General features: G+C 49.0%; 1 protein-coding gene across 2 annotated transcripts in view; it reads right to left on the reverse strand.

Moving 5' to 3' along the window:
• The window catches only part of FBXO42 (F-box protein 42), a 49112-nt gene extending 35870 nt beyond the window's left edge, over nucleotides 1-13242 (reverse strand). Inside the window, exon 1 of one of the 2 annotated variants that reach the window (XM_068414622.1) lies at nucleotides 13113-13242. Coding sequence is in view for 1 of the 2 variants with exons in the window: in XM_068414621.1 (XP_068270722.1) it covers nucleotides 1195-1219 (25 nt within the window). In the remaining variant the exon portion in view is untranslated. Of the gene's footprint in view, nucleotides 1-1194; nucleotides 1318-13112 lie in introns of those variants that run through there. The other variant, XM_068414621.1, reaches the window with a different exon arrangement.
• Nucleotides 13243-13622: the final 380 nt, after the last annotated feature.

The raw sequence follows: 13622 nt of genomic DNA on the forward strand, positions 1-13622 counted from the left end.
GCTTGATAATATTATATTCACTTTGCTAAATCCTCATTTTCTAAATGTTTGAGGGTAAGAAATAACCATCCTCCAAGCTTTCACACCCACGCTGTGTTATTTTTCTTAAGGAAAACAAGACTAGCAATAAACTCAACTCCCAAAAGGGCAGTCGCTGTCAAAATAACCCTTCAAGCTTGACCTGCCGTGGATGCAGATTTTGCTCTTACAGCACGGGAACAGCAGGCTGGGAACAACTGGTCGCAAAGTGGAAAAAGCCCTTTCCTATAACCCTGCTCCAACATCTTAAAAGGCAAAAGGCTCAAGAAACCCAGGGAACTGGTAATAGGGAGCTAAAGCGTCCCAGCCAGCTCCTCTTACCAATTATTCAGCAGATCCACGGGAGAAAATCCCATGCCAGTGTTTTTAGTAGTTATTTGAAGAGCAGAACAGAGTGTTTCTGTCCCGTTTGCATTTAGGGGGGATGCAATAGGGGCTTTTCTCACTCATCCTGGCTCTCCAGGTGCTCTCTGCTCGCACCGAGCTGGGCTTCAGTTTGCACACAAGCTAAAATTAATCTCTGAGCATCACCAGCACTCAAAAAGCCGCAGTAAGGGGATTTAAGCAGTCGTGTCTCGTCCAAAAGCACGTGTGATTCAATTAAGTCGCTGGGACGGATCCAGAAGTCCTGTTCTGCTTGGACCGATCGCTGCGGAGGCCAACACGAGCCCCTTGAAGCATTATATTACATTTTGCACCCTCCAGCCCCCTCTGGTCCAGAAAACTGCCTTTATATCCCAGCAGCAGAAACGTTTTACAGCGTTCAGCCCCACCAAGGAGGAATCGCAGCTACTTAAAATAACACGTAAAGAAACGCTAGAAGGGCAATCGAAACGGAGCTCTGCCAGCGCCGATCAGATTTGCCTGGCCCTTCCCAAAAGCTGTGTCTCTGCCAACTGGCAAAACATTTTATAACTCTTTTCCTTCTTTCAGAGCACTTCAATTTTCCCTCTCTCCCCTCCTGAAATTATTTAAGAACCTGCTATTTATTCTGCTAAAGTAATTACCCGCTGCAGTGGAACAAACAGATGAGGACTATTAAATGCAGGTAAAAAAGCCACCGGGTTTAAGCACTTCTCCGAGCCCTCAGCGCCGTCAGGCAGCCAGCAGCCTGCTCCTGCAAAACTCCTCTCGACCCAAAAAAGGTTTTCCTACCTGCAGGCACCTCTCCCGGTCCCATGGACCCCAATTCACAGGCGTGGGTGGCATCAGTGCTTCCCGTCCTGAGCTACCTCCTCTCCTCTGCAACTCTCAGCTGTTTTAAGCAGCGCTTGAACCCACAGGATTTTTGACCTGGATTTTTTTTTTTAAAAAAAAAAAGTCAACAGATTTTAGGGGAAAAGAAGCCTCCAAGGGAAAGTTCTTGAATGAAAATAAGAGGCTGTGCAATAGTACTGAGTCAGAGCACATTAGTCATAAGGGAATGCTCATTTTCACATGCCACAGAAAAATCCTCTCTCCAACCATAATCGTAGAAGCTCTGTTCTCAGCCGGGGAAAAAAACATAAATAATAAAGGTGTGTGAAAGGACCCAGCCCTGGCTGGCTGACTGCTTCGGTTGGAAGGAGAAAGGGACTGGCAGAACAGAACAGTTAATTGCACTTGGCAATCAGGAGCTAGGGCGTTAATTTAGGGGTGGGAGACAGCAACTGCCTCTACCCCACTCCACACTCTTCCTCATACTTTGCAGCTGCTTATTCTGCTTGTCAACAGCCCCATCCCCACGGCAGGGTAGTATTTATGGAGACATTTAGACCTTCTAGGCTTATTCTCTTACCCAGTTTAAAAAAAAAAGCCTATTCCATCAGACAGACACATTTAATAACACGTCTTAGGCTGCTTTCCTGGAAAAGAATTCCTGTCTATTGGGAAGGATTATTTTTGCACGATATTTTGTTGTTTGTCTCATGCAGCCGTGCCATCAAGGACTTTGATGGCAGCTTCCCCCTCTCCAGTGTGGCTTTTGCTACTACCAGTCACCCTACAAAAAGCCCCAGGCCCTTTTCTAGTGATATAAGAGGAAAAATAAAGCACTTTTTCCTAGGTAGAAGCACACTGATGAAAGAAACAGCACAGGGAGTGAAAGGTCTGTGGGAGCCACGGGACTCAGGGTAGGGGTAAACACTGTTAGATAAGGTGACACTTCCAGTCCTCCCAAAACTTCACAGAATCACTCAGGTTGGAAGAGCCCTCTGGGATCATCGAGTCCAACCGTTGCCCTGACACCACCATATCAACTAGACCAGGGCACTAAGTGCCATGACCAGTCTTTTCTTAAACACCTCCAGAGATGGTGACTCCACCACCTCCCTGGGCAGCCCCTTCCAGTGTCTAATGACCCTTGCTGAGAAGAAATGCTTCCTAATGTCCAACCTGAACCTCCCCTGGTGAAGCTTGAGGCCGTGTCCTCTTGTCCTAGCGCTGGTTGCCTGGGAGAAGAGGCCGACTCCCACCTGCTACACCCTCCCTTCATGTAGTTGTAGACTGCACTAAGGTCACCTCTGAGCCTCCTCTTCTCCAGGCTAAACACCCCCAGCTCCCTCAGACGTTCCTCGGAGGTCAGACCCTCCAGACCCTTCCCCAGTTTGGTCGCCCTCCTCTGAACTCGCTCCAACACCTCAACATCTCTCTTGAAGTGCGGGGCCCACAACTGGACACAGGATTCAAGGTGCGGCCTCACCAGTGCCGAGTACCAGCTTGAACTTGCACCAGTTCAAGCCAATGCATTTGAAAATCAACTGTTAGACAAGTTCAACAATGGGGAAAAAAACAGATTTTAGTCAAAAAAATAAAACAAAGCCTCTGGGAAGCTGACTGATGAGCAATATCCTGCCTGTGCTGCCGTCGAGCGCTGCGCCCAGATGAAGGAGCGAGACCCCGGGGACACCTGCACCACGCTTTTCTTCTTATCCCTGCAAAACAGGCAATTACAAGTTCTTTGAAGCACAGCTTTTCCCTTTAGCTGCCTTTCAACAGGAAATTGTTTTTTCTCTTTCATATAAGACCTCACTTCACCCATAAAAATAAAAGGTTTCCTAAATTCCGTCTGCAAGTTTGAAAATTCAAAGACATAAAACTTTCAGCACCACCTCCCTGCTGTTAAACCAGCATTTTTATAGAGACTCCAGAGAGAAATTCAAAATTATGTGACTTCATTTTACACTACCAGATAACCTGCACCATACTGTAATGAAACAGCACGATTACAACTGAATTTTAATTGATATTATTGTAATAAAAAGGTTGAGTTACCAGAAATCCCTCCCACCCTGACGATGACGAGCTGACCTTCAGCTACTCCAAATTCCTGTTCGTTTTTATTCTAAGCTTTCAGAAAAAAACCCAAAGTAGTAATATAACATTACACAGCAAGATTTATTGCACAAACAGCACAGCAACCTAAAAATAAATTCTGCCTGCTGTATCTTCACACAAAATTAAAGCATTGAAAATGAGAAAGAAAATTTGAGGTTTATTCTGGATTTATTATAGAAATACAGATTAATTACAGGAATACAGGTAGCAGGTTTTATACACTTGTTGTTAGCGTATGGTTCATGAGAACAAGGGGAAACAGCGGAGTTTAATGACACCACACTTGAGGTGCACACAGCAAAACCTGTCCTTCGAATTTGCTAACGGAATAAACAGGACAAAACCTCAGAACTGGCCTAAAAGCTTAATAAAATATTAACAAATCAAGAGCCAGATCGAAAAGCGAAGGCACCTCTCCACATATCCCTGCAGAACGCCGCTGAACAAGCCAAGATACAACAAAACCTCCCCAAACGCATCCATAACAAATGGGATTTGGAGAATTTCTAATTTCTTTTGACAGTGTTATTACCCTTAAACCAGCTTAAGTTGTTTAAAACCCGTCGAAACCCGGCTTGATAAGCACTGGGAGCACAAAAGCAGCTGCTATATCACTTATTTAGGTACCGCTTGAGCTCACACACATGCTGATGGCCAACAAGCCCCCAATTTAATCACACTGAGCATTAAATACATTTATCCTTAGGTTAACAAGGTGATCTGGGTGGGGTTTTCCAGATGCAGAAAGGGTCATTCTAGTCAACTTAAACCCAAATTTGGCCTTTTATGAAAACTGTTCTGCAATAACAGGCTGGGTCTGTATCGAGGTTTGCTCTTGGGATTAATCCCCTCCACTGAAATCACTCTGAATTTTGTAGGGCCATAAATAAGGAGTATTTGGGGCTCACACACTCCCTCTACTGGCTCCCTGCGAGCCGTTAATTAACATTATTCTCGCCTGAAATTTTTCTAGCAAAACAAATAATGATGATTCATTTCAAAACGAAGGCGAAACTGCACATCAGCCAGAAAATGAGACAACCCCTAAACAAGCCAATAAAAGGCTTTGAGACTTGAAAATAGAGGATTTTACAAGAAAATGCGCAGATTCTTCTCCTGTTGTAACATAACGCTGAGGACAAACAGTTTGCACAGCACCTGTCTGGATAAAACCATCCCATGGGATTTTTGGTACCTATTCAAACCTGCCTGCGATGATTTAGCAGCAAGAACTGCTCGGTAACGCCAAGCAAACACAGGACGGCAGATCCTGGAAATAATTGTCACCTCCCTTCTTCGTTAAGATGGTGCAGCAGGTCTGGAGCTCCTGGGCAGCACTTGGAAAGCTGCAGTTCAATTAATTTATTTTGAGGAGAGCCTGTAAAAATGACACAGCACTCCTTACTTCTCACAGATACCTGTTAAACCTACCGAAGCCACTAAAATTGGTTAATCTGTATAAAGGTTTCAGGCAAATTTACAGCTGAACCACGAGGAAAACACACGCTACTGATCTAAAAACCAGCCCAGTTTTGACTGTATGAAAAATAAGTCTGAAAACACAAAACCATCGTTTCTGTGTTTACATTTCCATACAGCCCAATGCCCTTTTCTATGTCCAAACAGCCCAGAAAACCTGCTCAGGCAAAATAATTACATGGGAAGCACGGAAATATCTCAGAGAAGGGTTTGCTAACCAAACTAGGAGGTACCCAAACATATTGGGTGACTTAATTCCTGATTTTTTGACAGCCCGCATCAGATGCTTATTCAGTGCGGTTGGGATTATTTTTTAAAAAAACAAACTCTTTTCTTTGCATGGTATAACCCAGTGAATCCAAACAGCTGCTCCCAGCACAATCCCCACTAAACTGCTGCCCACGCGGAGGAAACCGCAGTCCCCGAGGTGCCCACGTGTCAAGCAAACACTGCCACAGGAAAGCAGCCCGCGGCAAGTGTCAGAGCCCGACCCGGCGCACGACTTCCTCGGCCGGGAGAGCCCTGGATTGCATCCGCCTCCTCCAGCCCAGCCAGCAAAACAGGCAGCTCGGGAAGCAGCAAAATGTCATTTCCTACCAACGCATCACTCACAGAGTCACAGAATCAACCAGGTTGGAAGAGCCCTCTGGGACCATCAAGTCCAACCATTGCCCTGACACCACCATGGCAACTAGACCAGGGCACTAAGTGCCATGTCCAGTCTTGTCTTAAACCCCTCTCCACCACCTCCCTGGGCAGCCCCTTCCAGTGTCTAATGACCCTTGCTGAGAAGAAATGCTTCCTAATGTCCAACCTGAACCTCCCCTGGTGAAGCTTGAGGCTGTGTCCTCTTGTCCTGTCGCTGGTTGCCTGGGAGAAGAGGCCAACTCCCACTGTGCTACAACCTCCCTTCAGGTAGTTGTAGACTGCAAACATCGCTCCTGGTTGAGCCTCCACTGCCTGCTGCAATCGTACTGGGGCTGTTGGACCTTTATCCTCCCCAGTAGCTCCTCTGGTCTCCAGAATTTGGAGCTTTCTTGCCTTCGGTGAGGGCACTCACAGGGTCTTTCCTCTCCCTTTCGCATCCTGTGAAACTTGGGGGAACTCAGGATCTTTGATACCTTTATCTTTTAATTGAATCAGGCAGAAAAGGGGCAACATGATCAGGAATTGGCGTGAGAGGGAAAGCAAAGGGCATAAGCCTTGTTTCCAAAAAAACCAACCCCGGCAAAAGCCCACTGAGAGACAGACACACACGACTCTACAGAAACTACCAACACTTCAGGAGGTTTAAATAATCAGCATTAATACCCACACTGCAATGCTGCCCATGTCAACCTGGCAAGCCCTCGTTGCTTTAAGCAGCAGGACAACCAGTCAATATTTAGGTTTCCAACACTGCTGCAAAATCCAGGCTTCATGTTTCGCTGCAGGAATGAAGAATGAAGTTCTAGCGCTCAGGAAAATTAAGTTCAGGTCAAGGTCAGGGTTTACCAGTGGGGCAACTTGTCATGCAAGTGCTCATGTTCAAGCCTCTGGTTCCCCTCCATGATGTTGGTCCTCAGCTCAGCACATGCAGGTGAAGAAGAGATGGGGAAGAATTCAATGTTTGCAATAGAGCAAAGTTATTTTGCAGTCTAGATTCAAACTGCAACGTTCCGCTACTAAGAAATACAAGTCACGAGCAGCCCTAAGATATTTAATCTTAAAGGTCTTTTCCAACCTAAATGATTCCATGAGCTGAAGTGAAGACAAGCTCAAGGGTACTGACTTTCAGGTCAAAAAAAGAAGGATGCACTGGAAAAAGCCGTGTATTAGCGTAGGCTCGGTAGCCAAGGTTTAATTCAAATCGATATCCACAGCTTTCAGAGGGACTGCTGACTGCGCAGCAGCTCGCTGACGCAATGTTTTTATCTTTGTTAGCAAGCAGGGTACCAAGATATCTAATACCACCTCAACAAGGCCATTATCAGCGTATGAGCACTGCAAACGATGCTCTCCTCCCCATCTTAACTCCCAGCACATGAGCTGCTCGCCTGTGACACGTGTTGTGTGTCTAACACAATAAAAGCATGTTTTTGCCATGTCCACTCACCTCATCACATCAAATAAATCCGTATGCCACCTCCAAACTAGTTTGTGTACTTCCCTGGTGCAAAGTCTTTGATGAAAGCTGCCAGCTACAGAGTTAAGCATCTAGCAAATATTGCCCAGGAGCAGGGCTGGATCACACCAAAGAGAATTTAAAGGCAGATCTGTTTGTTAAACAGCGATTGCAACAATAGAGAAAATATTTTCTCTCTCTCAATGGTGGAAAAGAAAAGAAGTTTACATCGCTAGATACACACCTGGCCAGAAAACCCTCTGGCCACATAGCACATACCTGCCCAACGCGACCTTAAGCGCCTTCACAGGCTACACAAGCGCAGCATCGGCGGGTGTCCCAGCGGCACAGTGGTAATTAACCCCGTTTTATAGGTAAAGGAACAAAAGCACCGCGAAGCCGAGGTCAAGCAAGCCCTCGACAGCTCTGGGATTACAATACCGGAGGTTTCTGGCTCCCTGACCTGCGCTGAAGAAATGAGGCCACCGCCTCTCCCGAGGTAATATGAATATGCAGATAGCGCCCAGAGCTCTGTTTGATTTTTGACGGGTGAGCTGGAAACAAAGATACGCTCATCAAAACATAAAAGGGTGATGGAAGAGAGAAAGATTTATTATGAAAAGCAAGCACAGAGCTTAAACACTTGCCTCGACACCCATGAAGTGGGCTTGAGCGTATAAATTACGAACGTGCCTGAATTCACCACTGGGCTTTTTTTTAAGCAGAAGATATTAACTAGAGAGGGCGAACACCCGGTGATCTCTGCAAATGTAAGACTACGTACCCCCTCATCGCACCGTGCAATGCAGGTGGAGAGAAGAACAGTGCCTGAGGGTCCACGAGCAGGTGAGGCGCGTGTTGAAGGGCATCGCCGGAGCCCGGCAAAGGGGAGCTTCGAGGCAGGACTGACTTTGAGGCAGCGTGTCTTCTTGTCGCTCGAAATCCCGCGGAGCCTCGCTGGCTGGGTGACTGGCAGTCTAGACAGCGTCGCTTTTATTCACTGTCAACATGGTGTTGGCAGCGAGAGCTAGAAGAGCTCTTCTCCCGGCGCTAAAGCTTCTCCTAAACACATTCCTCCCATAAACCAGCATCTTGGTGTAGAAAAAAATCCCAACCAGCTCCCAGAAAACAGCACGGGCATTTAAAGTGAGCAACAGAGGATTCCTTTAATTCCTTTGGCAGGTAAAGGGAAGGGAGGGAGAAATATTTCCCTCTTGGGTGATACGAGGGTGCAGAACAGCCCGCAGGGTGGTGGCGATTGCAACCCTATTATTATAGAACAGGAAGGACTGCTCTGCGTCCCCTCCGACAGCACGGCTTTAGAGGACAAAGAAACAGGGGTAAAGCCACAGGGAAGAACCACGGCAAGCCCACCGAGCAGCCCTCGCAAGGAACCGAGCCACCCGCAGGAAAATACAACCAGCAACCCCGGCAATTCGATTGAAAATAGATTTCACGAGAGCTAGAGGCTGACCCACCCCGCAGGCTGCACGCAGGTGTGCTGCAGTTTCCACACAGAATTTGCCTTCTTTTTACGAGGATTTTTTTTAATTCCCCAGCTAATGAAAAAGGCAATGCACTGAGAAGGAACAGCACTGCACGTTAGGGATGCATCACCACTGAGGAAAGCGAGGGTTATCTTTCCATCCTCTGTGCCAGATCTCAAGTCTAGTTGTTTAGTGAAGCTTAAAAATATCAGGTGTTAAATACCAAGAAAGAGAAGACAAAAAAAAATAGAAGTCAAATCCATGTTATGTTGAAAAGCAAATAAAAATTCAGGGAGATGGTGCTAATTTCAAATTCATCCCTACCTCTTAATCAAAAACTCAGCTTCCCAAGATCTCCTTTCATTAACACCCCAAACGAGAGCACTTCCACCACCCCAACGGGCACCTCTTTAACTGAGCAGCACAGCCGGGCATCGTACCGAGCATGAGAGCGGGGCAAACCACGTACTATCCCACAGTATGAAACCCCGGGGATTTCACAGCATCCCAGAGCCAGGTGCAGAGCAGGGTGAAGCATCCCACGTGTCCCCAGCACGGGTCCAGGAGGTTTGCAGGAGTCCCCAGCAGCAGCAGTCGCGACTGGGAAAGAAAACAGCCAGCCTAAAAACAAACGCAGGAAGAGCACGCATTCACCGGGCTAGATGAAAGGTGGCTGCTCGACGGAGGAATTGACCTGAATAATTGCAGAATGGATGCGACAACAATGGTACAGAAGTAGCTGCTATTTGGTTTTCTTGTTTAAGGTGTTTTGGGCAGGTGCCTTCGCACGCCGGCAAAGGATCCGATGTGCATCCCACACCAGGACAAGAAAAAACAGAGATTGACTGAAAATGTTTGACTTTTGCAGAGTTATGCTTTTTTAATAGACTTAGCACCCTGCACACACTCAGCCCCCTCCTCTGAAAGCTCACCACGAGGATAACTGCACCGAAGGGATTCGTGATCCTCTCTTAAAGCACCAATAATTCATACCATTGCAGGCTCTCCAGCGGGATAAAGCAGCTAATACGTATCCCAGATTCCCCAGTGTAAAGTTTGGGGATGGACAGTTTCTACCTGCAGTCACCCTGACTTAACAGCAAGATTTTTACATTTATGAGCCACCTTTTATCCTGAAAACTCAAAATCACTCAGCAAACCAGAGATGATCTTTTGCCCGCTGAAACGTGTCACCTGCAGACAGACTGTACAGTCAGTAACGGCGAGGGCAATAATTCCTGGGAGCTTTGCTTAGGTAGAACGTATATCACATAATATGGATTTTGCTAAGGTTATCATGTATTTAGGTAATGATTTGCAGCAGTCAGCGACAGCCCCTTGCTTTTACACCTCTGGTATGAGGCAGCCTGGCAGCAGGACACCTCCTAACATCATCCCTTCACAACCAACTCGAATAAAAGCATCTTTTCCCCAAATACCGTGGAGACCTGGGGTACCCTTAAATGTGTCTCAAAGTGCCAACGGGGCCATCACCACTGACCTGAGGTTTGACAAGACCAGCAGTGGAAGGGAACGTTAACACAGCACATCAATACTAACCTCATGAGAAGCCCCAGATAAATTCAAGTAGCTCTACCAACCTATTTTAAGCCCTCAAAATCCCACATCATTCTGAAACTTGCACAAGCACAGAACAAAATCAGCCAGACAAGGGTTTCAAAATGAGTCTGAAACATATGAAGAGATACAGCATGTCTGAGTTGTAAATCACTGTTGCCTGAACTATATTAAGTAGGGGGAAAGGAACATTTAAAGTCACAGATCTTTCAGTAGGTGTTCAGAGAGCGAGAAATATTTTTTAAATTGCTGCAGAAAAAGCTCTAGGAGAACATCTGCAGCTCTGGAAAGAGCAAGCTCCTGAAGGCAAGATCCACATTTTCTGCATGTTGCTCAACAAAAGCCACAATTTTTGATGCGGACGTGTCACCCTGCTCTCCTTGAATCGAAGACACAAGTGAGTTCAAAAGGGATTTTGACCTGAATTTCTAAACTATGTCAAAAAGCTGCATTAGCTGTTAATGACACCACAGCCCAGATACCTTGATGCATCTCTCAGGGATGTCACCAACTGCAGATGGTCCCACTTGGGTTAGAAAACACCCTCTGAAAGGAGCTCTTAACCTGGAAAAACACCCATCGAGCACATAATCAGGGCCACTAGAGCCCTCTTTTCACAGGCTTTTATCTAGATTTGGACCGAATCTGAGCTTAGTTCTGCCTCCAACACCTTTTATAAGCCCTCGCAGACATCCCCATGCGATGTTGCGTTTCAAAAGCCAAGGGCTTGGAGTTTATTTATGTTCAACCTTAAGAAAATTTGTTATGGCAAAGCCTGAATCAACGTTTTACAACAAAGCCTGCCATGACTAAACACACAGGGAAAAATAACTTCCCTCAGAGGCGCAGCTCTGTTTACACAGAGAGCGGGAAGCCTTTTCCAGCAGCACTCGCTCACATCCTGGGGAAGTGGCTGGAATGGGCAGCGGGCGAAGCCGGCTGCACCGAAACCCCGCGCCTCCTCGAAGCCCTGAAAACAGACCTTTACAAACCAGTCGTGTGCTGGGGGACACACGGAGAACAGACCGTCCCCATCCTCCTGCTCCAAAACTACAGCTGGTGTCCCAGAGACTAAAGGTCGTAGTAAACTCAAATTAAAATTTAAAATGAAAATTAAAACGACACATACCGCCTTTAAAAGTCCACGAGTAAACCAGCGCAGTGTTAAAACCATACAGCGCCTTTCAAACCTGAGTGTTTTCACTTGCCACCGTGGAAAAAAAATGCTGCTAGGGAGGAGTCACCCATCAGTTAAACCACCAGGTAACACAGCAGGAAAAACACGCACAAACATCTTCGCTATGCGGAAACAACCGCTGGATGCGACTCTGCTGCTGCCAGAAGCACGCAGATGCAACAGCCCCGGTGAACAGGACTGAAGGCGATGGAGTAACAACTGGAATTTCTCCCTCTGCAAGAAAGGCACCATCCTGCCTTAGAAACAGCCCACGGTCCTGCCAGGGATCTTGCTCTCTTCTCTCCCAATTCTGACACCAGGGAAAGACCCGACCCCAGGCAAAGCTGAGGGACACAACCCAGGGAAGCCACCGGTGTTTGGCCTTTCTCCAGCATAAGGAAAAGGAAGGAGAGATGGTGGAGGGAAATGAGGAAGAGCAAGTCTTCAATTAACTCTTCAATTAACGTCCAGCTTGGAGATTTGGCTCTCTAGAAGGGCCAAGCCCCAGCTGCGCTGCGATATAAAGCAGTTCATTAGGACACTGCAGTGTCATCACCCATTCGGGGCTTCACGAGGCCACAGATTGATCCAGCCTTTGGGCTCCTTCGCTCTTGAAGGGCAGGGTGGGTAAAGCCATCGTTACTACAAATTTAGGTCAGCGGCATCGCAAATGTAATTTATTTTAATTCATGTCCCCTTTAGTAAAGGGGAAGACTTTCCAGCTGGTGACCTGCAGCATGAGCCAGTCTCCCTGGTGGTAATTACAACCATTTTAATACAAATGACATCCCCGGCGTTCAACCGGGTTATCTCACAAACAGAACACGGTCCCCACGTAACCAACTGCTGCACTGTACTGCAGACAAGCATTTCAGTGTGCACGACTCCTCTTTTGTTCTTCCTCCGAGCATTAATTAGAGTTCAAGTTATTAAGAGCGAGATACCAAGGCTCTGCTCCTCCACTCATGGCTCCTAAGAAATGCCCTGCCCGCTTTGAAAACCCAAACAGGCTTGAAGGGAGACACTTCACCCCAGAGAGGTCTGGGCAGCATCTCACCAGCAGCATGAGATAATCCTCCCGAGCGAGACCCGCACACCGAGGCGAGCCCCTGCAGTGTCTGCTCAGCCCAGCCCCGTTGTGACAAAAAATAATAATAAATAAAGCCATTATCAAACCACCGACAAGAGACGATCAGCAAAGACAATGGGGAGTAACACCCCACACCCTGTTGGGCTAATGAAGACCAAGCTTGCCACCATTCCTGACTTAATACAGCGCTTTCAGGACCAAAACAAACATACACAGACACACGGTGAGCAGCACACGAGGCACGAACGCGGATGCGAGTCGAGATGTGGATTCCCACGGAGTTATTTGGAGAACAACCGGAGACTGAGCCTCACCTTTGTTTTCACACGTACGAGACATGAGCCTGGGGGGCAGCCACAGCACCCCACAGCCGGCAGCACCCGTCCCCCCCGCGCTGCCAGCCTGCGCCTTGGCACTGCCCAACGCTGATACTGATTTTGGGGGGGGAATTTGGAGTTTTTTGGGGGGAGGCAGGTTTTGCCCAGCCTTATCACTGAGGAAGACGCCGGGTCTGCCTCCACCTTGCCCGGGGCTGCTGCTGCCCTCGGCGGGCAGGGAAGGGGCCTCCCCCCCTCACAGGGACGAGCCTCGGGGAGGGCGGGGGGGGCTACAACACCCCGTGAGGCTCTGCCCTCAATAGTGACCCCCCAAAAAAGAGAGAAGGGAAGGAAAAGAGGGGCTCAAGCCCCTAAAAGAGGGGGTCTTCTCCATGCGAGGCCTGTCCCGCCCCGAGGGGCCTGCCGGGCCAGGCCCGCCGCCCCGCTCCCCAGGGAAGGGGCGCTGCCCCCCGCCGCTCCCCTCCTTCCCCGCCCCGGTAGAGCCCCCACCGCAGAGGCCGCTCACCTGCCGCCGGCCAGCGCCCGCCGCGGCCGGGCCGGGCCCTCAGTGCTGCAGGTGGCGGGGCCGCCGCGTCTCCCGGGTGACGGCTCGCACCGGCGCCGCCATCTTCCCTCCCCGCCGCCACCGCCGCCGCTCCGCCCGCGGCGGGGAGCGCAGTGCGCAGGCGCGGGCTGGTCCCGCGTCACATGACCGCGGAGGGGGCGGGGAGAGGAGGGTCACGTGGCGGCGCGCGCCATGATGGGACGGTCAGTTCCCCGCCCCCTCCCGGCACAGCCGCCTCCACCCGGCGGGGGGCGGCCGCCATCTTGGGAAGGTCCCGCCCGGGGCCCGCGCGCCTCCCGCCGCCATGTTGTTAGCGGCGGGCGGGCGAGGCCGCCATGTTGGGGAGGTCGGCTCCGAGGAGAAGGTGGCAGGGCGGCTCCCTCTGCTCCCCGGCCCCCTCCCAGGCCTCGGCCGCCCGCCCTTCTCCTCACCCTGTCTCGCATTTCCCTTCTCAGCCACCCGCCAGGGAGG

This window comes from Nyctibius grandis, chromosome 17, assembly GCF_013368605.1.
Source record: "Nyctibius grandis isolate bNycGra1 chromosome 17, bNycGra1.pri, whole genome shotgun sequence".
Classification (NCBI taxonomy): domain Eukaryota; kingdom Metazoa; phylum Chordata; class Aves; order Nyctibiiformes; family Nyctibiidae; genus Nyctibius; species Nyctibius grandis.